At 53.2% G+C, this 25811-nt stretch overlaps 10 protein-coding genes across 10 annotated transcripts; 4 read left to right on the top strand and 6 right to left on the bottom strand.

Moving 5' to 3' along the window:
• Positions 1-600: 600 nt before the first annotated feature.
• Positions 601-1412, top strand: J4E83_005316 (uncharacterized protein; the record flags this gene model as incomplete). Its single annotated transcript, XM_049332235.1, has 2 exons — positions 601-681; positions 735-1412. 2 exons carry the CDS (start codon positions 601-603, stop codon positions 1410-1412), a joined length of 759 nt encoding a protein of 252 aa, XP_049188686.1.
• A 191-nt stretch (positions 1413-1603) lies between these two features.
• Positions 1604-4059, bottom strand: J4E83_005315 (uncharacterized protein; the record flags this gene model as incomplete). Its single annotated transcript, XM_049332234.1, has 2 exons — positions 1604-1874; positions 1955-4059. The coding sequence occupies 2 exons, from the start codon at positions 4057-4059 to the stop codon at positions 1604-1606; spliced, it is 2376 nt and encodes a 791-aa protein (XP_049188685.1).
• Positions 4060-6034: 1975 nt separating this feature from the next.
• On the bottom strand, positions 6035-7379 carry J4E83_005314 (uncharacterized protein; the record flags this gene model as incomplete). The annotated part of the gene is made up of 3 exons (XM_049332233.1): positions 6035-7050; positions 7113-7280; positions 7340-7379. 3 exons carry the CDS (start codon positions 7377-7379, stop codon positions 6035-6037), a joined length of 1224 nt encoding a protein of 407 aa, XP_049188684.1.
• Positions 7380-9708: 2329 nt separating this feature from the next.
• J4E83_005313 (uncharacterized protein) lies at positions 9709-11453 on the bottom strand (the record flags this gene model as incomplete). Its single annotated transcript, XM_049332232.1, has 3 exons — positions 9709-10139; positions 10191-11150; positions 11204-11453. 3 exons carry the CDS (start codon positions 11451-11453, stop codon positions 9709-9711), a joined length of 1641 nt encoding a protein of 546 aa, XP_049188683.1.
• A 720-nt stretch (positions 11454-12173) lies between these two features.
• Positions 12174-13396, bottom strand: J4E83_005312 (uncharacterized protein; the record flags this gene model as incomplete). The annotated part of the gene is made up of 4 exons (XM_049332231.1): positions 12174-12457; positions 12515-12584; positions 12640-13130; positions 13183-13396. 4 exons carry the CDS (start codon positions 13394-13396, stop codon positions 12174-12176), a joined length of 1059 nt encoding a protein of 352 aa, XP_049188682.1.
• A 2739-nt stretch (positions 13397-16135) lies between these two features.
• Positions 16136-18639, top strand: J4E83_005311 (uncharacterized protein; the record flags this gene model as incomplete). Its single annotated transcript, XM_049332230.1, has 4 exons — positions 16136-16228; positions 16283-17187; positions 17278-18341; positions 18398-18639. The coding sequence occupies 4 exons, from the start codon at positions 16136-16138 to the stop codon at positions 18637-18639; spliced, it is 2304 nt and encodes a 767-aa protein (XP_049188681.1).
• Positions 18640-18725: 86 nt separating this feature from the next.
• J4E83_005310 (uncharacterized protein) lies at positions 18726-19897 on the bottom strand (the record flags this gene model as incomplete). Its single annotated transcript, XM_049332229.1, has 3 exons — positions 18726-19280; positions 19599-19715; positions 19772-19897. 3 exons carry the CDS (start codon positions 19895-19897, stop codon positions 18726-18728), a joined length of 798 nt encoding a protein of 265 aa, XP_049188680.1.
• A 591-nt stretch (positions 19898-20488) lies between these two features.
• J4E83_005309 (uncharacterized protein) lies at positions 20489-22158 on the top strand (the record flags this gene model as incomplete). Its single annotated transcript, XM_049332228.1, has 2 exons — positions 20489-20705; positions 20753-22158. The coding sequence occupies 2 exons, from the start codon at positions 20489-20491 to the stop codon at positions 22156-22158; spliced, it is 1623 nt and encodes a 540-aa protein (XP_049188679.1).
• A 30-nt stretch (positions 22159-22188) lies between these two features.
• J4E83_005308 (uncharacterized protein) lies at positions 22189-24569 on the bottom strand (the record flags this gene model as incomplete). Its single annotated transcript, XM_049332227.1, has 3 exons — positions 22189-22982; positions 23031-24425; positions 24488-24569. 3 exons carry the CDS (start codon positions 24567-24569, stop codon positions 22189-22191), a joined length of 2271 nt encoding a protein of 756 aa, XP_049188678.1.
• A 319-nt stretch (positions 24570-24888) lies between these two features.
• Positions 24889-25794, top strand: J4E83_005307 (uncharacterized protein; the record flags this gene model as incomplete). The annotated part of the gene is made up of 3 exons (XM_049332226.1): positions 24889-24949; positions 25000-25446; positions 25499-25794. 3 exons carry the CDS (start codon positions 24889-24891, stop codon positions 25792-25794), a joined length of 804 nt encoding a protein of 267 aa, XP_049188677.1.
• Positions 25795-25811: the final 17 nt, after the last annotated feature.

Below are 25811 nucleotides of genomic sequence, written 5' to 3'. Positions count from 1 at the left end.
CTTACAGAATCTCGACTCTAATGAGTCGCCTTGTAGAAAGCCCTGCGCTTTGAGCGCTTCGAATGTGATAACTCGGTGTGATGAAAAGTTGCTAGGAGCAATGTGACGCATTGCATTGTGTCTTCCTGGCTTCTGCGCGTTCTCGCCTAACGCCTTGTGTTCCGTCGCGTTGGTCTTTGCGTTTCAGCTTGCCGAATCTGTACACCGACGATTATGCTGTCCGTCTCTTCCCCCAATGATTGCGCAAGTTCGGCATGATAGGGATACTGTGTGTGCAGGTTCCATGCGCGTCGCGTCGCGTCGGTGGCTTCAAAGGCGGTTATCTTCGAGATAGTCACTGCGGGTTGAAGCGCCGTGGATGGGTAGTGGAAATGAGTCGGTTGTGTGACGCATTGTCACAAGCGATGCTTGACATCCAGGACCTTGGATAAATGCATCGACGGTCCCATACTCCAGGTTGTATCCCAAGCGCAATACCATCTCCAAACATAAACTCTTACTCGGTCGCGCCGACTCTGCCTTCTCCACAAGGGTAGTATCCACCTCTTCTCCATCGATCAACAAAGCCAGATCCTGCGTTCCAAGACCACAACCGCGACCATGCACGCACGCGCCATCATTCTTGCCGTAGCTATGGTGCTCCCCACCATGGCAGCACCAGTACCAGCACCAATCAACAATGTAAGTACCAACCATGGTCAAAGACGTTGAGCCCAGCAACTAACTCTTCGTAGATCAGTCCATTAACAACAATCGAGAGCCGCAGTGATTTCTCTGTCGTAAATCTGTTCAAAGACCTCTTGCGGAGAGAGCCAGTCACCATATCGACAGAGAGCCTGGTCGGGCGTGGAAAGGGAGTTCCATGGACACCCAAGCGTGATGCTGAGGCAACAATCGACGTAGTCAAGCGTGGGAAGGGAGTGCCGTGGACACCTAGGCGCGACGCGGAGGCACCAAACGACAAGCGTGGGAAGGGAGTGCCGTGGACACCCAAGCGCGATGCCGAGGCATCAACAGACAAGCGTGGTAAGGGAGTACCGTGGACACCCAAGCGCGATGCTGAAGCACCAAACGACAAGCGTGGGAAGGGAGTACCGTGGACACCCAAGCGCGATGCTGAAGCACCAAACGACAAGCGTGGAAAGGGAGTGCCGTGGACACCCAAGCGCGATGCCGAGGCCACAAACGACAAGCGTGGGAAGGGAGTGCTGTGGACACCCAAGCGTGATGCTGAGGCATCAAACGACAAGCGTGGAAAGGGAGTGCCGTGGACACCCAAGCGTGATGCTGAGGCATCAAACGACAAGCGTGGAAAGGGAGTGCCGTGGCACCCTAAGCGCGATGCTGAGGCATCAAACAACGTGGTTGTGCGTGGAAAGGGTGTGCCATGGACACCTAAGCGCGACGCTTGATCGATAGATGGTCTGGTTGAATGTGGTCGTGTCTTTACTTCGACCGACAACCGAGGCAGTTTCCGGATGATCTGTTCAAGTGGAAGCGTCGGTAATGGGTGTTGCAGAACAGCGGGGTAGAAGATTTCGTTTCTTTTCTTTTTTAATTTCTTTATTATTCCGTTGTATTCCAAGTTGTAGTATAGGCCGCTTTATGTAACGAAAAATGAGATCAAATCCACCCTGGTGGTGGTAGATTTGGCGCCTTGGGCGTCAAAGGGGTAAACACATTCCCAGAACTTCTCCACCCGCGTGTCGCAGATAGCCTTACTCTGAGGTGCTTCGCTTTGGTCCTTGGTGTGCCTTGCGAGTTGGACTTCGCCAGTCGTTTTTGATAGTGGTCTGGAAGCCCATAGAGCAATGTAGCGATCGCGGAATTCTTCCTTATGCTCACTTGACCTTTCTCGGTAGCGCTTTTGATGACTGTGGACACGAGAAATACACAACTCACGAACAACAAAAGGAGTGGCAGAGTCAGCCAAGCCCAGGTAACTTCCACGTACACCTCGTTGTCAAAAGCCTGGCCATAAACCAAATCACCACTGCTTGACGATCGAATGACATTCGTGATAGAACGTGCCATTCGCTCCATGTGATGCGTAATGTTGTTTGGTACCAGCCATGGATTGAAGTCTAGGAATTTGGTCATGACCATGTCCGGACTTCCGGTCCTCCAGCGAAGGGTTGGGGTTTCCGAATCATTGGTAACAGTTGTGAAGGCGGGAAATATGCGATCGAAGATTACGACGGTGTTGAGCAGAGTGTCGTTGCTAACACCCCATCCGTACGTCGAAAAATTCTGATCGGTCGGAGGCGCAGCAATAGTAACATTCTCAAGATAGTCTGTGTATGTCATCTGCTCTTCCGGCATTTCGTAAGTAGACCACGGATATTTCCCCTTGGTATCGTTGATGAAGACATTGGTGATCTCTTCTTCGTATGTTCCCAGGTAATAGGAAGACCGGATACTCTTCACACAATAGGACAAGACGCACTCGTGCATCACCGGCCTCTTGTCCGCATAAACGTCAGACGCATTGGCAGTGCTGGCGATCAAGACGTCCTCGATTGGATTGCGTACGTTCTTGAAATTGATCGAGCCGTCTCCCCAAAGTGGATCGCGGGCCGGCCAGGTGATGAGAGGTAAAGTCCGCATGATGAGAGCCTCGTCGGATTTGGTACCGTTCTCGTCTACCATATATCCAGACATTAGAACTGGTGCCTCGCCTGTAGCGTTCAAGAAGTACCCGCATACGGTCGTATTGATGTATGTAGACGTATTGCTGGTCAGTTGTGATGTCCAGTCGACTTGCGTAGACATGCATGCGAAGTCAAGGAGATTTGACGTGTCTACACATTCGCTGCACATGCCAAGAGTGTCGTAGCTCGGCCATGTACAGTTGCTACTAGGGCATGACAAGGGTACTTCTGCGCGAGTTCCATTTCCAAAAGGCATCGGTTGAGTGCCGTTGTTGACGAAGTAAAGATTGGCAACGGCCATGATGTTCGCATCCTGCTGCGAGATCGGGGTGCCATCTCTGTAATCAACGTCGAGCACAGGTTCGTATCGTACAACTCGAGCGATAGAACTGTTGGTGCCCTGCAATGTCCAGCGTTGTGGAAAGCTGACGACCTGTTGGAAGAAAGGATCTAGCGCTAGGGCAAAGATCGTAACGAGAGCACCAAGGGCTGCAATGGTCTTGCCCTTCGTATGGATAAGCAGAAGAAAGGCGCCCCAGGGTCCTCTTGATGCATTATCAAACATCTCAAAGTCCCACATCTTCTTCGAGTCTCCTTTGATGAACCAGCTCCACTTGAGTTGTCCGAGTGCCTCCGCAACTGGAAGTAGCAGTGCTGCACCAGCAATACGTGACAGTACTGACACGAAGGCGTTGAGGGTGAGCCCGATGCTGTCGAATGGCCACTTGGATGAGGGCTTGTCTTTGAGAACAACCAAGACTGCGATGATCGCGCCCATGCACACAGCGCTGATCAGCCAGCTGACGATCTCAAGGAGCCAACGCTCAACGACATTCCCAGAGGAGTTGTAAGTCCAGAGTTTCTCTTCGATACGTTGTGCAATATTCGATGCCGGGTCAACCTTCTCGTTGTCAAAAGGTGGTGGCTGTACGCGGATCGAGGGTGGTCTGGGTGGGCCATCACTGATGCCCAGACCGAACCGAGATTTCTGGTCAGGGTGTTCCTGCTTCTCCGGATCTGTAGATGTATGTGGAGCTTGAAGTGAAGGTTCATCAAGTCGTACACGCGGTCGATCTGTGGGAAAGAACCGAAGTAGTGGGCGGCGAGGCTGCTGTGTCATGACCTCTGGAGGTGGTTCTGGAATCGGCCAGATCACAGAGCGGTGATCAGAAGATGTTTCGATAGTTGTGGTGGGACTTGGCTCAGCCGGACTGATTGGTGGGGCGTTAATGTGGGCTGGACTCAGATAGGTTGGACGGCCTTGAGGTAAGATCTCTGGTGTCGTCGGTGTTGTTGGTGTTGTCCCATAGCTCTTGCCTGCCGCACGGTTGTCACCTGTGTCGAGGTAGATTGGGACGTTGTCGGGAAAGGTGGGCCAGTGCATGGGACTACGCTCCGGTTGAGACATGTTGGACGGCGAGCCTGGTATGGTAAGAGGATACGGCATTGGAAAAGGCGTTGCAAGAAGACTTGCTCTTCCCAAGTACCGAGAGAAAAGTTGACAGTAGGTAGAATGAGACAGTAAATGGCTAGTAGGTAGAAATGCCAAACTGGAATGAAGTTGCAGATACGTTGTGCACACCTACCATCGCCATACTATAACAACATCGAGCTGCAGTATAAGCCTCCACAAGCCATTTCCATGATTGGAGCCTGCTCGAAACATCAAACAGCACTGTTACTGCGGCGTACATGCAAACTATGCCTTCGTTCTGGAAACCGGTGCATTACCGAGCAAACGCACCATTCACGGCACGAGCTAGCCGCAAGGACCAGACCCAACCTCCAGAAAAGTGTGCCAAGAAAGGCGGCTGAAGGCCGTTTCCACGACACCTACGTGCGGCGCGGGCGTCGGGAGCTGTCAAGCCGGGTCACCGCTGTGGGTGTAGCCGTACAGAGCATGTGTATAACCGCTGGGATGGCCGCATGGCTAGGCTAGCGTATTCTCGTTGCCGCTGTGGTATTAAAACATATGCAGCTAGGCGTATTCTTAGCTTTTGGCCCCTCCATGAGGTCACGTTTCGATGACGATGCATCAATGAGGCACAGTCGTATAAGCGCTTCGAGCCTCATCGGACGCTGCAGCCAATGTAAGGAGCGCGGGGTTGGGGAAACATGTTGGTTTTGCTCGGTGAGCGAATGGCGATGCCGCTTTCCAGCCTCGGTGGTATCGCGTGAACTCGCGCGACGTGGGTGGTTGTGGAGGTGGTGGGAACGACGGCATCGGGATGTTTCGACGAATTTTTTGGGGGTTCAGATAGCGGGGTCGCACTATCGTTAAGCGCGGGGCCGATAACCCCACTTATTAATAGCCACCTATCAGCGCCGCGGAATATGTAGCTATGCGTCTATTTTTCGAATATTCCACGTCGCGTCTATCGTGCATTTAGCATCTCGGTGCAAAGCAACCAACGCATGCATGCATGAAGCAAGCTTCACGTGACGGCGTCTCCCAGTGTCAAGCAGGGGCGTGACAACTGCCTTCCTCTGGAGTAGCCGAAGCATATCAGGTGTGTTATGATGGACCATCGTCTGACACCTCGTAGCTACCTAGGTAGCCTACCTCTACATCCAACACTTCGCTTACTGACTTGATACTACGGTGGCTTGAGGCTGAACATGTCATTCGTGTTCTCTAGTACTGACACGTGTACTAACACCGGCGTACGCTAAATCCAGTCTGCCGGGTCGCGGCTATCAAGGCTGCATTGCGATCGTTGCGTACCCTCATACCCTCACTGGCCAAGCTTATGCCCATCTGTTGTTGTTTCAAAGCCGCCAGGTTCCCATTCGTTCGGAAGATACCCCACAGGTCCCGATCAGTCGGAGATCTGTCTTCTGTAGCCGCTGTCGCTTGATCGGTGTCATGGTCGCATAGAAGAGCGAGTCATTGGTGCGTGGTGTTGTCGAAACAAACTTAGGGATGGAAGTGGAGATTCGCGCAATTTCCAGCCTCTTCAGGCGTTGTATGCAAGCTCTGGTTTGGTATGTTGCTGCGCCGCATGCTACTTCGGAACGTTGGACGGGCATATGGGTAACAATGCAAAGGTGTTGAGCTGATGTCAGCCATGGCTTCATTAATATTGCACGACCCCGAAGTGTTCATTGCGAGCCACAACGAGCGATGCAAAATCTTACACGGGAAAGGGAGGACTAGTTCATGATTCATTACCGGAGACGACCGCGAGCAACACTGACTTGTACTGAACAGCCACAAATTGTGCATCTCCATCTCCACTATTTTCGTCCACGACCGTTTCATACCCGCTCGAAGGAATGCGGCTCACTTCCAAGCGGCCTCAAAACCCGCCTTGTGAGCGCCAAATGCAACGTCATTTGCAAGATCCATTGACCTCAGTCCCAGCCACCACTTTACTTGCGACTTAGGCCTTCTTGTCTGGCGCTTCATGAAGCTCGATGGCGTTGCTATCCTGACCCATGACCTTGGCGGTGGTTGCAGCGAGCGCATCGGCGTCGTCCTTCTCACTTTCGAACAAGAAAGTAAGCTCTTCCAATGTCTTTCCGTACGTTTCCGGGAACAGGAAGTAGATGAACACAATCTCGCAACACAGCAAAGCTATGTAAACGAAGAGGAACTTCCAGTCAAGGTCTTCCAGTCCGATGGGATTGGTGAAGGATCCAAGCATGACGGAGCAACGATTGAAGAGTTGAAACCATGAGAGACCCTTGGTTCGGACGTAGTAGGGGAAGATTTCGACCATGTAGACATATGTGAGGGCATTGTAGGCGATGTTGTAGGCGGGCTTGTAGAGAAAAATCATGACCAGAACCGCATAGCCTGTCTCTTTAGATCCAGTCTGGCGATTACGAGCCTGAGCAATGGTCCAAGCGGTATACACGCACAACAAGCAACTCGCACACAGCAGATACATCCTGCGACGTGGGTATCGGGGTGTGACAGTTGCCATGACAAGCGCCATGAGGAAGCCCCATGCTTCTGAGCCGACGTTGTAGCGCACCTGGGTATGACTATCTTCAATGCCGATCTTTTCCAGGATAGGCACAAGGTATTGGCTGATGAGGTTGTTGCCGCTGTACTGGACGAAGATGCCAAGGCCGGCGGCGACAAGAGCACGGTGTCGCATGCCTTTGGATTGGAAGAGCTCGGCCCAGCCACGTTGTCGCGATTCGTTCTCCAACTCCAGGGCTTTCCTGATCTCGGCAATCTCAAGGTGAGGTAGCTCAGCCGATGCATCGCCTTCCGCATGGTACTTGATCAAGATCTCAAGAGCTTCTTCGCTGCGATCTTTTGAAACCAGCCATCGAGGGCTTTCCGGGACCGTGAAAGCAAAGATGATCTGGATAACAGAAGGGCCTGCTTGGAGGATGGAGGGGAGGCGCCAAGACCAGTCGCTCGGGATTAGTAACGTACGCACGACTATACATCGGAGCCGAGATTAGCATGCATTCATCTACCTTTCGTAGAGGAAAGTTGCTCACCGATACCCGCCCCGAGCACGGAGCCTACTCCGAAGAATGCGTTGAAGAGACTGCCTAAGAACTGTCGCTCTTTGGGATGGCCTAATTCGCCGAGAAGAGCGGCGCCGGAGATGATGGCATAGACAATACCATGGCCAAGGAAAATTCGACTGAAGATAAACATGGCGACTACATGTATGTCAGTTGCAAGAATCTCTGAATGCAATAAGCATGCTGAAAATACTTACGGTTCTGCGACAAGCCCTGCATTACTGCTCCGATGATCATAATTGTGGACCCCAAGACGATACTCTTCCGCCTTCCAAGATGATCAGACACGATGGAAACGAACGGAATACTCGATATAGCGCCGAGGTTGTAGCAGGCGACAAGCAATCCGAGTTGGCCTCCTTTGGGATGATTGAAGTATTCTTGCCAGTAGTGGAGAGCTTGCACTGATGACGTATACTGGATCAGTGTTTCGTCTCAAGCAGCGGTGTAGTAAAAACGACTTACTTCCATTCATCATTGAGCTATCAAATCCAGAAGTAGACTCAATGAAGAAGCAGAAAGGTACCAGCAATAGGTAGAGACGTCGGAGGTTTGGCTTGTTCCACCATCGTACCGTATCGGCGGCGACGAGGCGCTCGATAATGCCGTCGCCAGGGCCTGCAACTGCTGGTGCCATAGTTTTTCCGGTTGAGATAGGTACTCAGTGTAGCGTCAGGATGGCACTTCTTCAACTTACATACTCGAAGCCAAGCACTTCACCGGTTCAAGAAACCGTCGAACCGACAAAGGGATGCTGGATCTGCCTTGCTTCCTTCTTGGCTTTGCGGGGTTTGTGCCCGGTGGTACGGTTGACGCATCCTTCATCGTGAAGCATGACCGTTGATCAAAGGAAATACGAATGCCTGTCTTGCGACGATACAACCACCACCAAATCTCATTGCTCCATACCTGGAAATATGAGGCTAATTCTCTCTGCCATGCGGATAAATGCCGTGCTATGCTAGTCTGCCTTACTCAACACCGTCAGCTTCAATATCAAAACCGTGTACTCAGGTCCGTGGATGTGTATGCAGGGCTGGACTCAGATGACCCGATGCCCGACATGGACCTCAGCACTAGCCGTGTCTGGCGCGGTCCGTGGTGCAACGGGTAAAGTTGAATGCGGGGAAAATTCTCCTGTCCCTCGACAAGTTCTTTCGCATAGCATCGCCAACTTCTCGACTGATCTGGGCGACAAAGTGCGAAAGAGGCTGGATCGGCGGGCCAAAAATCCGGGCATTCTTCAGGCGGAAGACGTTGTGCGGTAGTGCCGCAACGGCAATCGATTCGTGGGCGGGTCTCAGCAGGAGCCTACACCAATCCACGATGCGCATTCTGCTCAGCAGCATTGCTCTTCGTAATGTATGTCGTTTCAAGCTCTGAAGTAGATGATGTCGCGTCGGAGAGATGACGTGAAGGGCTTGACGCGCCTGCCATTAGGGGGCTCCCTTCGTGGCGCACAGATCACCAAGCCACACCTTCCGGATAGCTCCAGCCTCCTCAAACTCCAACACTTCCATTGTCATCCAAGTATGACTGAAGCGGTGCGCGACCTCGTCTCAAACCCCGGTACATACACTGATTTTGCGATTTGGAGGTCCAGTTGAATGCCATTGCATGCGAGAATTGCAGATCGAAGAAGTGCAAGTGCGATCGGAAGCTGTGGGTAACCCACATGCCAGCTGCAGAACTTCATCTAACAACACAGCCCATGCTGCTCTCAATGCCAGACATCATCGCTGCCATGCCACTATCAAGAGGGTGGTAAGCGTGGCCTCCCAGCCGCATACATCACTGCTCTCGAGAAACGGCTTGCAGACACCGAGGCTGCACTCTCCGCAACTCTCAACGTGCTCCAACACGAAGACTCAGTACGGTTGAGCGACGTTCGGCTTCCAGACACATCATCGTACGCAACAAAGCGCCAAGGTGCAAAAGCCGAAAAGCTTGAAGAATGGAAGCGCCTGCCTTTGCAGACGACCGAGCAGTTGACAGCTTGGCTACAAGCACAGTGTCGCAAGACGGCAGCCCCGGAAGTATTTCCGTCGAGACACAGCAATTCCGCCCCTGATAACGACGGAGCGCGCAAGACATCCAGGGCAGCCGAAGGTCGACCGAATAGTGGTGCGCACGCTTCTCGCCAGTTACCCGACGATACAACCCCCCCGGTGTCAATCCTGCAGCAACTGAAAGACTGCGACATGCCTGTAGCACCGAACATGCCGCGAGCTTCCACTAATCCAGCAAGATGGCAAGAAAACTACTTCTAGAACTCGAAAGGAGTGTCTGGCAGATGCTGCGGCGATGCCAGTCAGGCTGAGTCAGGTAGCCGGCTCGTCCTCGGTCACACGAGTCAACCACCAAAGATGCCGATTGTCGGCAGCCACAGGACCAGCCTACGCTTGGAAGGCAATGCTGGCCATTCACCACGCTGTGGTCGGCACTGGACGTATGACACGATCGGAAGCTTGGAAAAATATTGCTACGGTAATACATTCTAGAGTTCATAATACACTAGGAAACGCTCACGAGACACGCAGGCTCTTCTCGTCGCGCAATTGATACTCTACTCGGCTTTGAGAACACTATCGAGTACTCCGCATCTCTTCACCCAACTCCTCGCACGCTTGCCGTAGATATACATTGGAATCGTGCAAAGCGTGACAGCGACAGTGGTTCCACCAATGACATAGAACGCGTCTCTCACACCCTGTACCGCGATCCAGTCATTGGCGTAGAACGTCAGGCCGAATGCGAAAAGGTTCTTGACGAAGTTCATGATGGCAAAGGCTTCGGCGGCCTGCTCGCGATGGCAGTCGGAGACGTAGGTGACGACGGCGGTAGTTCCCAGCTGAACACCCAGGTTGATCAGACCCATGCAGACGATGACTGGGATGGGCCACGGATCGCGGTTGTGGAGTGACTGGCCCCAAGCGAAGAAACCGGTCGCGGTAAAGATTAGGTAGGTTATCATGACAGGGAGACGGAACTCAGGTTCTAAGACATTGTCAGTTGCTTGTAATCACAGCTTGGGTCGTCTGTACTCACCAAAAGTACCCTTGTTGCGCGTCGACATCCACTTGGCTACACCATCAATAATCGGACCTGCTACCAGCGTGGCCAGTAGCGACGCTACAAACGAGGACAGGTTCGTTGCACCAACCGCGCTTACGGAGAAGCTGTATGGCGGAGCAGAGAAGATTTGCGACAACGTGATGGAGATCAAGACAAGCCAGGACACGCAGATGGTGAAGAGCAAGGTCGCCCACATGACTACCGGGCTCATGATCACCACAAAGGGGCGAAGGAATGTGCGCCAGAAGGATACATGATCCCAGTAACCAGACCATGGCATGAGAGTCTTGACGTAAGGGTATGGGGCCTCGGAAGAGACGGACGACTGGACCGCATAGTCTTCGACGCGCTCGGCCGATTTCTCCTTCTCAACAGCGTCGCTTTCTACATTCTTGGAGCTCGTGTCGATGTTGATGACGTCGTGGCGGTGGTAGGCGGACTCGGGCATGAAGAAGAAGATGAGGATGAGCATGATGACAAACGCACCGCCCATGGCGTGCAATGCGATGCGGTGAGAGCCGTATTGGATGACAGATCCAGCGATTGGACTCGCTAGGTTGATGCCACCAAGGACACCAAGGTTGAAGATGGCCATTCGGAAACCGCGCTCGTGGACGTGCCAGATGTCTCCGACGGATGCTGGAATGAGCGCTTCAAACGGTGCCATGCAAAGACCTTGGACCGCTCGGGCTGCCGCCAGAGAGGGAAAGCTGGTAGCTTCCGCAGCCCAGAAACAGGAGACCGCCAGGCCAACCGTGGTTGCGAGGTAGATTGGCCGTCTCCCGATTTTGACGGCTAAGGTGTTGCAGATGAGACTACCCACTGCGATGGCGACAATGCAGGATCCATTGCAACCCAGAGTGAACCTCTGTAATGGGACGTTGAATTGTTCTGCCAGGGGCACGAAAGCTGGTGTGAGAAGCGGACCGACAGCTACAAAATTTGCGATTAGCTCAGTATCTGGTGTTTGGAAGTCGCAAACCTACCTCCTACAGCGCCGCATCCGTATGCGATAACGACAGTGAACATCTCCTTCTTCCATCTTGGCCAATTGTAGGGGTCGTTTGGCGAATCAGAAGGCTGCGGCACCAGCACAATCTGCCCAGTAGGATCATGCTTCAGCAGCCCGCGATCAACATCGTTCGAGATCTCGAGATCAATGCGACCAAGCTCGCTTAATGGAGCTGTCCCAGGGACATGTTCGAGCTTGTAGTCTTGGAGTATACCCAAAGGCATGGTAACTCTATGTCCGCGGTGTGATTGGAATGGTAGCGCAAGGGAGCACACGTGGAAGGATAAACGATATGCAAAGAAGCAATCTAGATCGCACAGCAGATAGATGGAAGAAGCGTGGAAGCAATCCTAAATTGTCAAAAATGCGACGGACACTATAATGTGGTGGTGGTGGGGGATGCCTTATTCCCACGGCAGTTGAGCTTGGGCGACTGCACACATGGATTCGATGATTCGTGGTGTGCGGGGAAGGATGGGTAGGATGCGGGGGCTAGCTCCGGGTTGGTCGCTCAGGTATCCACTGCTTCATGTTGCAGACGGCTAGTGATGCCAGCATGCCTCGGGTTAATGCGACCGATGGAGATGCTGTCAATCGTCGCCTCTTTTGGGTGAGCGACCGCATAGGGGAAACAAGAGATCGGCAGAGGCTCTGCTTTAGAGTTCACATAAGGTCCCAACAATGGCTTCGTGGCAGTGGTGGCTTCATCAGAGGTAACGTAGCCACGATCGACATGCGCGGATGTGGACGGGTGTTGCTGATCTCTGAACTTTACAATATGGCGTTTGAAGCTATCGCGATAGCTGGCACATGGCGTTGTAGGCCTAAGGGACAATCCCATCGGCTACGAGTCAGTTCCCACCGGACAACGTCCGCTCCACCAGGTTGGAGCCAGCGGCTAACGTTGCCGCATCATCAGGCCCACCCCATCACGACCCTGGCTTCTACTGACTCTTAGCGTAGATGCTTTCTAGCTCAGCGCAGACCGCGTCAGTAACCTCCTTTGTCGACGCCTTGCCTCCCAGATCGCGCGTCGCAATGCCTCGCTCCGTGATAGCTTCCACGCTTTCCATCAATCTCTTTGCCGCTTGCTCCTCGCCTAGCCATGCTAGCATCTCAGACGCTGTCCAAAAGGTTCCGACTGGGTTTGCGACACCCTTGCCGGTAATGTCGAAAGCCGAGCCATGAATCGGTTCGAACATGGACGGATGCTGGCGTGTGGGGTCCACTGGTAACACTTAGCATGGGCAATGGATGCAACCATGTGGAAATGAAAGATACGTACGGTTGCTGGTAGGAGCGATGCCAATGGAGCCTGCCAGCGCGGCTGCGAGATCGGAAAGAATATCCGCATGCTGGACGAGTCAGCTAAAGCCGAGGTGAATACACAGTACGCTGGGTATTACCCACCAAGTTTGTTGCAACTATCGTGTCCAACGATTTCGGATCAAGTACCATCCGGCACGTCATGGCGTCGACGAGCATCTTGTCGCACTTGACATCAGGAAAGTCTTTCGCAACTTCAGCGGCAATCTCATCCCACATAACCATACCGTTGCGCTGCGCGTTGCTCTTAGTAACGACTGTTATCTGATTCCTCGGCCTGCTTTGAGCTGTTTCGAAGGCGAAGCGTATGAGGCGTTCTACACCATGGCGGGTGAAGATCGAGACCTCCGTAGCAGTCTCCCACTTCTGGCCTCTATGCGACCGGCCTCCTTGTCCTGCATATTCACCTTCAGAATTCTCTCGTACAATCACCCAGTCTAGGTCGCCATGCTCTGCGTTGCGCAAAGGCGATGATGTTCCCCGGAAGATCTTGGTGGGTCGCACGTTTGCATATTGCTGGAAGGTCTGGCAGATCGCTAGCCGCAAGCCCCAGAGAGAGATGTGGTCAGGTACATCTGTCAAAAGTTCAGTACCAACATTGCATCAGATTCAGCATCTGATACATACCCGGGGCACCTACGGCACCGAACAGGATTGCATCATGCTTCTTGAGCTTCTCTAATCCTCCATCGGGGATGTATTGGCCGGTCTTTTTGTAGGTCTCAGAACTCCAGTTGTAATCTTCAAATTGTAGTCCGAATGTGCCGTCAAGTTGTGCCAGCTTCTTCAATACTTGTACGCCGGCATTGACAACTTCAGGGCCAATGCCATCGGCGCCCATTGTCGCAATAGAATGCGTGCGCATGTTGGTGGCTGATGGAATGTTGGGTTGGGACAGGGAGTAACGGCTAATGACCGATCGTAACGGCGGTAAGCACTTGAGTTGATATCTCTTGAGATTCTATGCGCAGTATCTTTTAAGCCTCATAGTCCGGACTAAGAAACCCCATATTCACACTTCGTCGACGATGGGACTGTTGCCGAGCTCGCCACTGGTGCGCTGGATAAGGGTAAGTGCGGGGGAGCGCGGACAATCAAAGTCCGACGCTCCCAAACCATGCCACCACACCCAGCACTTGGAATTTATCCTGGCGCTTGAAACTATGCGAAATCCCAATGCTGCTCTTGATCGAACCAGAAGGGGATGTCGAAGCCAGAGAAAGGGTCTAGACCGTTGGAGTACTCTGTTGATGAAGCGTTGGCACCCTCCGTTCCAACGAATATGTTCCAGTAGCTGTTGTGCTCAAGAAAAGTAGCATTGTGGTTCAGGTTGCTCGTCGCACTGGAATCGAATGCTGCATCATATGGAGGATACTGCGCGTCATGATGAGGATCGATATCGTTCCTCCTTTGGCCACCGATTTGTTCTGGACCATCGTTGCGAGTAGGTAATGATTGTTCGTGCAGGCTTGAATGTACGTTCAATTCACCTTTTTGAGCAAGGGTCGCATCTCCCGCGACCTCCGAGTCGTATCTAGAAACCATTTGAGCCGACTTCTGCAGCATTCGAGCCCGTAAGTCTCGAATGGCCGCAGAGCTTGCTTCAGGCCAAGCACTGCCGCGTAGCGTGAGGTGTTGAAGTATGTCGAGACTTTTATCTGCGAATCTTGGTTGTACATGTTAGTAGAAGTATACAATTTCGACATTTTGATTACCTTATGACGATGCTGTGATCAATGTGGCCCTCGTGGGCGGCGTAGAACATGATGAATGTGCTGATCCACACAGCCCAGGTGCAGGAGGGCCAAAGGAGAGCCAATTGGTAAGAATGCGTTTGAGACCCGTCTTTGCCCTGGACAGCGGTGTGCAAGGTAGTGATGATGCTACGCGCAGAACTGATGCACTGTTGTAAGGCGGCATTATAAGCGACATCTTTACTACCGGTAGCTAAGACGGGACGATACAGCGAGATAATCAACTCGTGTCTAAGTAGTATCAACACTGCAGTCGCGTAAGGAGAAGCGCCACATCGGCTATCCGGGTCGATGAAGTCCTCTACATCGTTCCACCATTGGCCAAGTTTAGCTATGATTGATGTCGCTCGGTCAGGATCATGCTGGACGTAGTGTAGCGACTTGTTGCGCAATTCGATGATTTCGCCACGCAGCCTGGCTTGCTGGGCAACCAGGTGCAGCAGGTGGAGTTCACGACCTGCACGTTGTGAGATATGGCACAAAAGAGACATTAGCTGACTTACGAGGCTCGACGCGCGTTTGCAGATGGTGTTCCGCGAGGGGAAAGCAGACGTCGATATCGTCGTCAGGTAGGCCGAGTGGGAGGCCCATGGATTGGGCAAGAAGCCGATCAACAGCATAAAGTGACCAGAAGACGCGTTGTCGAAGCTCTTTTGTGCTTGAAGTGAAGGTCGAAAATCTGGCTGGGCAACGATGAAGGCCTAGCTGCACAGCCATCCGCATTATAAGCCCTCCAAGACGGGAGGCGGCATTCAAGCGAAGCATGGAGACTAGGAAGAGCTGCACACTGAGTGCGGCTTGTAGCGTGAGTATTGTCGTGGGACGAGAAAGTATCGTCCGGAGACTATCTACAGCAGCATCATACGATGGAAAGACGATACAGGCAGGATGTCGAGTACTCGGCAGCCCTGGTGATTGTCGATGGTCTGCAAGCGAGATGGACATGATCGAACGCACTATCACCAGCTGTAGGTCTTCCGAAGCACCATGATCTGGAAAGCCATTTCTTGCACAGCAGTCGAAGTACTCTAGGACGGTCGGGGCGTGCACGAACGGGTAGAACGGGTGCCAATTCGCAAAATAGCTCCCAGAAAAAGCGACCAGGTCGCGAAACGTTATGCGAGAGGTCTGACCGTGTGAGATCTCAGCTTCTCGCCATAAGCGTCCGGAGGAATTCGGTTGCACTAGAGAGAGATGGTCGTCTTCGCCTGGCACGATGTCGCTGCCGGGTGTTTCGCCGTCTGTAGGCACTGCAGAGCGTCGGATCGCACCATAGACTGACCTAATGAAGAAGATGCCGCTGGCACTGCCCACGAAGCCTGTAAACTTGTCACCAGGGACGCTTCGCATCAAGCCAACCTCCCGAGCAGGTTGTTCTGATGTTCGCCGTCGCTTTGCAAGCGGCTGTTCGTCCACGAAGACCTCGGATGGCGCGTCTCCATCTTGACCACGTTCCATGACCGCGATCACGCTCGGTAATATCAGAGAGCGATATGGCGCTATAGCCGATGATTGTTGGTGCTGACTTGATGAGGCTGGTGAAAGCGCTGGATCTGTAACATCGAGGCGGGATGACGGAGAGAATCAGGCGCGCGAGCTGTCTAATACTGCGTATTTCATCACCTGTGAAGCGCATTCGGCGACACGCAAAGCGATGAAAATGCCATTGGTGGGCGGAAACGACGCGAAAGTGCAGTGGCAGCGGCATCGACGGCGACCGTGCAAACCTCGGCGAGCTCCGCAGCTGACTTGGCGTGCCTGACGCGTGCGCGCCCTCATCCGTTCCAAGGTTCCATCGCAACATCATCCATGGCACCACCTAAATAATGTCTTCGGCAACTCTTGATGTCGCTGCCGGGCGTCCGCTACCCACCAGGGTCAGCAAGGCGTGTGAGAGGTGTCGTCGCAACAAGAGCCGAGTCAGTCACGCCCTCCCACCGCCTGTCACGCGCGCCGCCGACTGAGTATCCAAGTGCGACACATCCCGTCCTTGCGCGCTCTGCATTCGAGCAAACGTCGAATGCATTGTAAGCAATGTCGAAGTTCCACGCGCACCGAAGAGGAGACGCATCCAAGGCCCTTCACGCGAAGCTTCACATGAGCAACCACAGGCACCGGTTCAGCATCATGACGACACGCGTCAAGCGACAGACCCGGAAAACAACAGTCGCGATGAAAGTAGACGCGCCAGTATCGCGGAAGGTGAAGCCAACTCAGCCATGGATATTGCACACCAGATTTACAGACTGGGAAGTCAGCCAACATTGAGCCGGACAACATCAGCTATACCGGGCGGCAATGTCTATGGCAGAGCCCCAGCGTCTCGTCTGGATCGCACCCAGAGGCGCCCTATAGCGGCCATTCTCGGGCATCCTCTGCCGCCAATCGACATGATGCGGGCACTCTTAGAAGAGTACTTCGACTCGGTGCATTGGTTTAGCTTGGTCATATATGAGCCAAGATTCCGGCCAAAACTTGACTCTATCAAGGATGGCCTTGCTTATCCGTCGCAGAAGTCATTCCTCCTCCTCTTGTCTACAGTCGTGGGAATGGGAGCATGGTACAAGTCTCACAAGAAGGACGTGGATCTGGACTTTCCAGACGAGGATTGGCACGCCTGGTCGCAGTCCCTCGTTCAAGGCGCGGGTTCCCAGTTGGCTGAACTGATGGACCAGAGTACCGTCTCGTCTGTGCAGACGTGTATCTTGCTCGGCTCCTACTATGTCTACCATGGGAAGCCTAATCTATCCTTTGCGTTACTAGGCGCAACCATTCGAACGGCACAAGCCATCGGCCTTCACCGCCAGCCGCTACGAGGCGACCCTCACTATGTCGAAGAGAGGAAAAGAGTCTGGTGGACTATCTACACATGGGATCGGTAATGCGCCCCTCCCTGAAGATACGAAGGACCTCAGTACGGAGTCTGAGCCTCCTCGTATACTGTAGCATCATTAGCTAACTTGACCAGGTTCGCTTCCATTACGTACGGACGGCCCATCGGCATCAACGAGAAGGACTGCAATACACACCACCCGATCGACGTATGCGAGTCGCCCTACTTCAGAGGGACGAACCCCCCAGAAGCCGATTTAACAATTTGTTACTCGTCCTACCAACGAGAGCTCAACAAACTCTACCTCATCGCGTCACCCATCATCGAGACCATCTTCGGGATGCGGGCCGTGGGACCCAACGAACGGCCGAGCGGACCACAATACACTGATCAGATCACGGATGTGACGGAGAAGCTTTGGGCGTGGCGCCGACGTCTGCCGCCTCATCTTCTACTAGACATGGCTGCTGACTGCAGTATGGATCAATCACGCACCGCACGGGTGCACCAGCTGCAAGCGTTGTCCCTTCAGCTTACATTTGACAACCTTCTGATCATCTTCAATCGCCCGTTAATCGCAAAACAAGTGGACCACCTCATCAGGACGCAGCCGGACAGCGGGCATGGTAACGCACTATCTCCAGCAAGCCTTACGAACACCGAATCCCCATTTCATGCGGTGCATGACTCTAGCCCGCTCAACAGAAGCCATATGTCGAGCACGGAGCAATGGTGGGACGCCGCGTTGAGAACATCGAAGGTGACTGAACTACCGCGGCTTTCTCAGCTAGCCACTGATAGCCACCTGGTAGCTTTCTTGGCTATCAATCTGTTCAACTCCGCCATCGTCATGGCTGTGTTGGCGCTGTCTGACCCACTCTCGGACAGAGCACAGGAAGTGAAAAGGACCATCACACGCATATTTCGCTTGCAAGAGCTACTTGGCAAAAGGACACAGCTCTCAATGCAGAGTAATGCGGTCCTCAAAGACGTCATCCAGATGCTACTGCGCAGAGAAGCAGATGCCATCTTTGGCGAGAGCGATATGACGAGATCGCACACCGGGACCGCGCAGATGTCTGTCGAAGACACCCTTCGTCTGCCGACGCAACTGCCACCGAGTGGACACAACAGACAGCAACAGAGTACAGTTGACAGCATGCAGCGCGTTCACGAGAGCATGGCGTCAGTACAGAGAGGTAAGACTGATGCATTCCCGAAGCTGCGTACCAATCTAATCACATACTCTTCACAGTGTTTCCCGCCGCCCTCGACAGCGTCTCCCGTGACAACACAGCTGAAGTCCCGCGATGGGGCACGAACGACAGTGGTATGGATCACCTGCCTAGCGAACACAATGATTGGACAAATGCTAGCGTCGGAGACTTCAACCTCGAAGGCGAGCTGGACTGGATCAGCGATGAAAATGGCGTTGATGTTACTGGCAACGGCCTATACTGGTTCTGGGATTCCGTCTGGAACGAGCCACAATTCTAGCTGTCGCATCTCAAACATCCTTTGGTGGGCACGCGTCTCAATTCGAGCAATTCAATTATTGCGATATGTGTTCAGCGCATCACAGACTAGAGCCTCGGGAGATCGGACACACCCCTATGCTGCTCGGTGCGACCCTCTGCGAACGCCCTATCGATTCCTGGTCCATATATGAGCGACTTGATGCCGACTCTATCCGCAACATTCTGAAAAGCCTGTTCCGCATCTGAGAACGCGAACTCATGAGTAATAAGACTATCTAGTTGAACACGATTGGACTCTAGTAGCTGGATGGCAAGCTTGTAGTCTCCTGGCCCGTATCGAAAGCTTCCTTTGAGCGTAGCTTCTTTGTCGCAAATCTGGCCGATTGGAAATGCGATCTTGGGAGAGCCCAGCCCAGCTTGAATGAAGACTCCACCGCGTTTCAATGCAGCTACACCACAGTTGATGCATGGCTCTGCTCCTGTTGCATCAATCACAACATCAAACCCTGTAGCCAGCCCAGCCTTCTCCAAAACCTTCTGGGCATTCGTTTCTGGAAACCCAGCTTCCATCATGTATACGTCGTCGGCACCGAAGTCGGTCGCAAAGCTCAGCCTGGGGGCCACTGCGTCAATGACCACAACTTTCGCAGCGCCAAAAGCCTGTGCCACAGCGCAACACAGCAAGCCTATAGGCCCGGCCCCGACTACCGCCACAGACCTGCCCTGAAGACTTCCGGCGAGTCCGCAACAATGCACAGCTATGCTTAGCGGCTCCACGAGGGCACCTTCACGGAAGGATATGTGTGACGGCAGCTTGTAGCAGCACTCTTCGGGTAGGCAGTAGAAGGTCGATAACGTGCCATTGTAGGGAGGGGTAGCAGCGAACTGCATCGATTCGCATAGGTTATATCGGCCGCTTCGACATGTCTCGCAGATGTTGCATCCTACGCCAGGTTCCAATGCGACGCGGTCACCCACCGACAACCCTGTGACGGCTGATCCACAAGCATCGACGATACCGGCAGACTCATGGCCAAGAGTGATCGGGTTCTCGACCACATAGTTGCCGATATGCCCATGCCGCCAGTAATGTACCTAAATCACCGTCAACGTTGACGAACACACTACAGACTACAGCGGGCGATACGTACGTCAGAACCACAAAGACCGGTAGCCACAATCCTCACGCGAATGTGCCTGGGAGTTGGAAGACCTGGGACTGGACCATTCTCGTATGAGAACACCCTGGATGGGCTCAGGACGAAGGACGTGTTCATCAGCGCTGTGAGTCGGTTCTCAGGCGACGTCAAAGACCCAGAGGAATTCTTGGGTTCGTGGACATCAGCTGAAGACATGACTGTGAAAAACAGTGTACGGCAATGATTAGAATTGATGTCTCCATCTTGAGGCCCTGACTATATCACCGGCCAGGCATTCTTACCCGAGTGCGAGAGCGACTGCAGTACGGTTCCGGCGGCTCATGCAGGCTGCTGACCTTCCGATGTTCACGAGTCGGAGCCGCCAGCCCGGAGTTTTCTGCCCCAGCACCGGTTCCGCGGCTCGTGAGAAGAGCGCTTCTGATTGGCTGGCAAAGCATCCCTTAGCGCTACAGCGTTGATCAACTTCTCGAGAAACACACTAGCATATGCCGACCAAATTTCGTCGCTGCAGGGCCAGCGTTAGGACCGGAACCGTAACATGACCTGACTACATACGATGATGCCGAATGTGCTCCACTACGAAAATCTGGGGACGATAAAGCCGTCAGGCTTCCCCAGATTTCTCCATCATCCCACCGCATCTTCTCCGTGTGCTCGATAACACGCACTACCTCTCTCGGCTTGTCCTGCTCTACACTGATCCCAAACATGGCTGCCCGCAGTAACTCGGTCGCTAGCCAGAGCGCCAACATCCAGCAACGTGCCTCGCAGATCGCGGGACAGGTCGCGGCTGAACAAGGCTGGCTCGAAAGCAAATTGAAGCCGAAGAAGATCACGGCCAGATATCCTATCAAGGGCAAAGCCTTGTTGTTTGCAACATGTGGCTTCGGCAGTCTTGGTGATGCTTTGTTCGGTTACAACTCCGGTACGTTTGAGTACTTGCGTGTAGATCAACAATACTAACTCCGCTAGGTATCATGTCTGGCCTACTGGTCAATCCAGTCTTCGTCAGACGTTTCTTCAGCGATTACGGTGGTGCAGATGGTAGCACAGCAGCTGTGAATCCTTCCATCACAGGAATCTCTGTTGCTTGCCTACAAGCCTCTGCCGCTGTCGGTGCTCTCATCGCCGGACGTCTCGGAGACATGATCGGTCGCAAGCGCACTGTCCGTCTCGGTGGCCTGATCTACTTCCTCTCAGCTTTCATCCAGATCTTCGCTCCGGGTTTCGCAACTTTCGTCGTCGGACGTACGATCCAGGGCTTCGGAGTCGGCTTCCTGTCCATGACAGTTCCTATCATCCAAACCGAGATTGCAGCACCCCATGCTCGAGGCCTCATGGTCGGCATCGAATACACATGCCTGATCGCGGGGTATATGTTGTCCTGCTGGGTTGACTATGGCTTCCACTTCATGCTTCCAAACGCGCTATCTTGGCAGGGGCCGTTCATCATTCAGATCATCCTCTCGTTCATCTTGGTGGTCATGTCATTCTTCCTACCGGAGACTCCAAGATGGCTAGCAAACAACGGTTTCATGCAAGAAAGCCTTCAGACAGTGGCAGATCTCCACTCGAGCGGCGATACCGACGCACCGCATGTGCAAAAGGTCTTCCTCGAAATCCAAGAGGCCGTCGTTTACGAAGCTGAACTCGGAAAGGCTGGCTGGATGGAGATGTTCACCCGCTATCGCAAACGCACAATTGTCGGCGTCACAGTCCAAATGTTCGCTCAACTCAACGGCATAAACATCATATCCTTCTACCTCCCCTCCACCCTCTCCAGCGCCGGCTTCTCAGACGAGAAATCCCTGCTCTACACCGCCGCAAATGCACTCCCTTACACCGCTGCCACTGTCGCAACCTGGTGGTTAGCCGACCGCTGGGGCCGCAAGCCGCTCCTCATCCTTGGCGGTGTGCTAATGGCCGCTCTTCTCGGCATCGTCTGCGCCTTCACAGAAGCTTCCATGCCCATCATGACACGCGCAAACGGCCAGTTCGCTTTCATCATGCTCTACAACATTGTCTACGGTTTCACCTGGGGTCCAATGCCATGGTTGTTACCTGCGGAGATCTTCCCGCTCCGCAGCCGCAGTAAGGGCATGGCGCTTGCGACGACGTCAAACTGGGTCTTCAATTTCATCATCGGCATGGTTTCGCCGGACGCTTTTGCGGGAATCGGTGGGTACTTTTACCTTGTCATCGCAGGGTTCTGTCTCTTCTCCGCAGGCCTGGCGCACTTCTACTATGTTGAGACGGCGAATCATTCGCTTGAGGAGATCGCGATTGCATTCGGGGATAGGGCTTTTGCCGATGGGGATGGTGAGGTTATGGATACTGTCAAGGCTCATGATGAGAAGATGCATAATGATAAGGTATGAGGCGCTGTGGGTTTCGAACAAATATATAGTTCAAGCCAGCTTGGCGATGTATTTCTCTAAGCTCAACCCGAGATTCACAACAAACTGCCACTGCGTGTTACCACGAAAGAACCTTGACCAAATATTCAGTACAGCCAGACCGAGCGCAAACGGCTCACTGGGTACAGTCAAGAAACCATCAGTCTCTTCAGCATCCTCAAAGTCAATCACCGCATACGCTTCCTTGATGATGCATCTCACCCAGTGAAGGATTCGATGCTCAGATCGCGACAGCGACTCCTCGCGGAACGGCCTCGGGATAGAGCACAGCCATTTACCAAGGAAGATGGCGCACTCGAAGCTCGATATGGCATGCTGAACGCTCCAGAAGAACGCTTGGCTGCGCGCAACCCTGTCGATACCTAGTCGGACGGGTATACTGAGTGCATGAGTTGAGTACAGCAGAGCTGACAGTATGTTGTCATTGCGCTCGATGTCTGGGAGGTTTGCTAGACCGTTGGCTATGACATCGGTGTCGCGCGACTCTAGATGACGGTAAGGTCCTATGTCGAGGGAGAGCCGCACGTAAGCTACCACTAGTAGTGCGCTTGACGTGAAAGGGATGGGTCCGCTTTCGTTGTTGGGGTCAAGCATTGATTCCGGGGTTTGTTGCCAGAGAGAGGTCCATGCGCGGAGAGCGCGACCAATGACTTGTAGCTCTGCAGCTGAGATTGTTGCAGGTGATGTGGCGGGGAAGGAGAGCTCCCTGACTACATGAATCCGTTGAAGCAGTGCATGAAGAAGGATGTAGTTGCCGATTGGGCTTGGAATCGGGTGGACTAGTTCTGAAGTATGTTAATTAATGTTTGATAGCTCTTCCGATAGTACCTTACCTTCATTTGTCGTTCCCTGCAAAAGTATCGACAACGCTTGCTGAAAGGGCATGTGATCCTCGCGTCCGTCGCGTTGTAGCGCAGCCCACTGTGCGGCACTACTAGCCTGCCAATCCGGTGTACAGCAAGGGAGTCGCAGATGAAGTTCGCTGCTCCAAAGCAGAGGATGGATGTTGTATGCAATACTATGCACGTTGATGTAACAAAAGGCCACGAGCTTTGTGCGTCTGGATGACTCGCGCTGTACCCAATTATCCCACATTGCTGCTCTAGAGGTCGATATAGTCCTGGGCGGCTCCTCTTCTTTGAGACCAATATCTCGAAGTGACTGCACTAGAAGACCTCGAAGTGCGAACGCTTGCTGAAGCAGGTCTTTCCTTTCCCATGTCGCAAACCCTACCAGAATCAGTAGAGTCTTCGCCATGTCCAAAGGCGACCACGGTCCTGTGCGTCTGCTGGTGAAATGTGCTTCCGGTGAGCATATATTTGTAGAAGCGATGAAAGATAGTGTTTGTGGGCCGAAATGTGCCTCTTCCTGCCGCAGACGTTCGAAGACAATGGCTTTCGATACGCGAAAGAGACGCTCGGAGCTTCTTCGCTCAAAGCAGTACTGCGCACCAGCTGCACACATGGCCAGTGTCAGCTCTAGAGGCGAACATGACGGTTTGTAAGTTGGCGCATGTATGAACGGGAAGTGCGAATGGAAACCACCAAAGAACGCGGTGATATACCTAGTAAGGGTATGTCGGGAAGGGATCTGGAAGTCGGCGATGGGAGGAGCGAAGCTCTCAAGAAGCGACACCAGGAAGTTGCGATGCTCATCCGTTACGTTGTACGTTCCGTTTCTCGTTCTCTTCTCGCCATCCTGCGTGTTGGATCGCAAATGGACCTCATCGTCAGCTGGAGCTGATGGTAGCCATGTGCTGAAAGGCGTGCCGATGTCCTCTGCACTTGGGGAGGAAGGCTGATTCTCTGGTTCTCGGGAGTGCCGCCGAGATTCCTGACGAGGTTCTCCTAGTCGCATCCAGTCAAAGTCGTACTCAGGCGTCCATTGAGCGGATAGTCCAACACCATCGATGAAGTTTACAAAGTCACGGAAATCTTCAAACCCTTCGTCGCGATATGGCGGCGCTGGCTGGAGTTCTTGATAGGTGGGCGGAGGATGTTGCAAATCAAGCTGGCTTGCGTGGACCTGCGGGACGAGATGCGCTTCGACGGCCCCAGCGCTGGGGACGTTCAAAGCCGGTGCGTCTATTGTCGTCGCTGTTTCAGTCGACGTTGTCGACTCTGCATCAGGATTGCCAGCATGGTGCGTGATGCGCCAATGTCTAGTAAGCAGGTCACGTCGTGTAAACGCTTGTCCGCATCGACACGAGTACGGCTTCTCTCTAGTATCTATGCTGACATCAGTTCTGACGACGCCCTCATCGTGGAGTCACTTAGAGGAAGGCACGAACGTGTACGAGTATGGCGAATCAGATGCTCTGCTCGCTTGAAGCTCCTGGAGCAATGGGTACAAACGTGAGCGAGTCCGTGCATGTGGTGTGAGAATTGTTGGAGTTGGAGGTGAATTGGAGCGAGGTGGGTCTTGGTCTTTACTTCAAGGTTTTGCCCTCGGCCAATTATGTCTGCGGGGTAAATAGCGCCGTGGTTAGCGCAAGGCGTATCTTCGGAGTAGGTGGAACGCTTACTCCAAGATAGCGGAACTCGACGGGATGGCCGCCGAACGTCTCGCCGGCAGAACGTCGTGTCGGTACGCTATCCCTTAACCATTCATGAGTGCATTTATGCGTGTATCAGGGCAATCAGTGAGCGCGTATCTCGGTAGATCACGCTTTCACCGCCACATGTTAGCAGTATGGCATCGCTTGCAAGATTACTCCCAGGTGTAGCCGTCATCACAGGCGCTGGAGGAACTGGTAGGTGACTATCTTATGCGACGTTGTATTGCCATGCTCATGATGATCAGGCATTGGTGCGGCCGTAGCTAAGGGTTTCGCCCGTTCAGGCTGTTCGCGAATCGCCATCACCGACATCAACCCGAAGACGCTCGAGCAGACCAGGGACTCCATCCTGAGCATCAACCCTTCCGCTCAGGTCTTCCAGCGAGCTGGCGACATCGCGGATGAGACGTTCGTCGACTCATTCAACGATGAGACCTTTTCCAAGTTCAAGAGGCTCGACTATGGAGTCAATTGCGCTGGCGTGCTCGGTGGCGATGTTATCAAAGCTGTAGAGATGACGACCGAACATTTCGATCGACTCAATGCTATCAACTATAAGGGGTCATGGCTTAGTTGCCGTGCGCAGCTTAGAAACATGTTGAAGCAGCAGCCTCTTGATCAGCATCCCAAGCAGAGGGGTTCTATTGTCAATATCGCTAGTCAGCTCGGCATCGTAGCGAGGCCGGGTGCTGGTACGTTGACCGTTTCGTAAAACGCGAAATATCTGCTAATGAGCATGCACAGCGGCATACTGCGCTTCAAAGGGTGCTATCATCAATATGACAAGAGCGAACGCTATCGACTACTCCGATGAGGGCATACGCGTAAACTGCGTTTGTCCTGGTGTCATTGAGACACCTATGACTACCACGTCGCCAGCTATGGTGGAAGCTTTGAAGCCTGCTATTGAGATAGCGCCTATGAAGAGAATGGGTACGCCAGAAGAAGTCGCTGACGCAGTGCTGTTCTTGTGTTCGGCACAATCATCGTTCATCCAAGGGCATGCATTGGTTGTGGACGGTGGCTACACGATAAATTGAGAAAGATATCACGATGA

This window comes from Alternaria metachromatica (assembly GCF_023757995.1).
Source record: "Alternaria metachromatica strain BMP 0045 chromosome Unknown scaffold_10, whole genome shotgun sequence".
Lineage (NCBI taxonomy): Eukaryota > Fungi > Ascomycota > Dothideomycetes > Pleosporales > Pleosporaceae > Alternaria > Alternaria metachromatica.
This window is presented reverse-complemented; position numbering and strand designations above follow the sequence as displayed.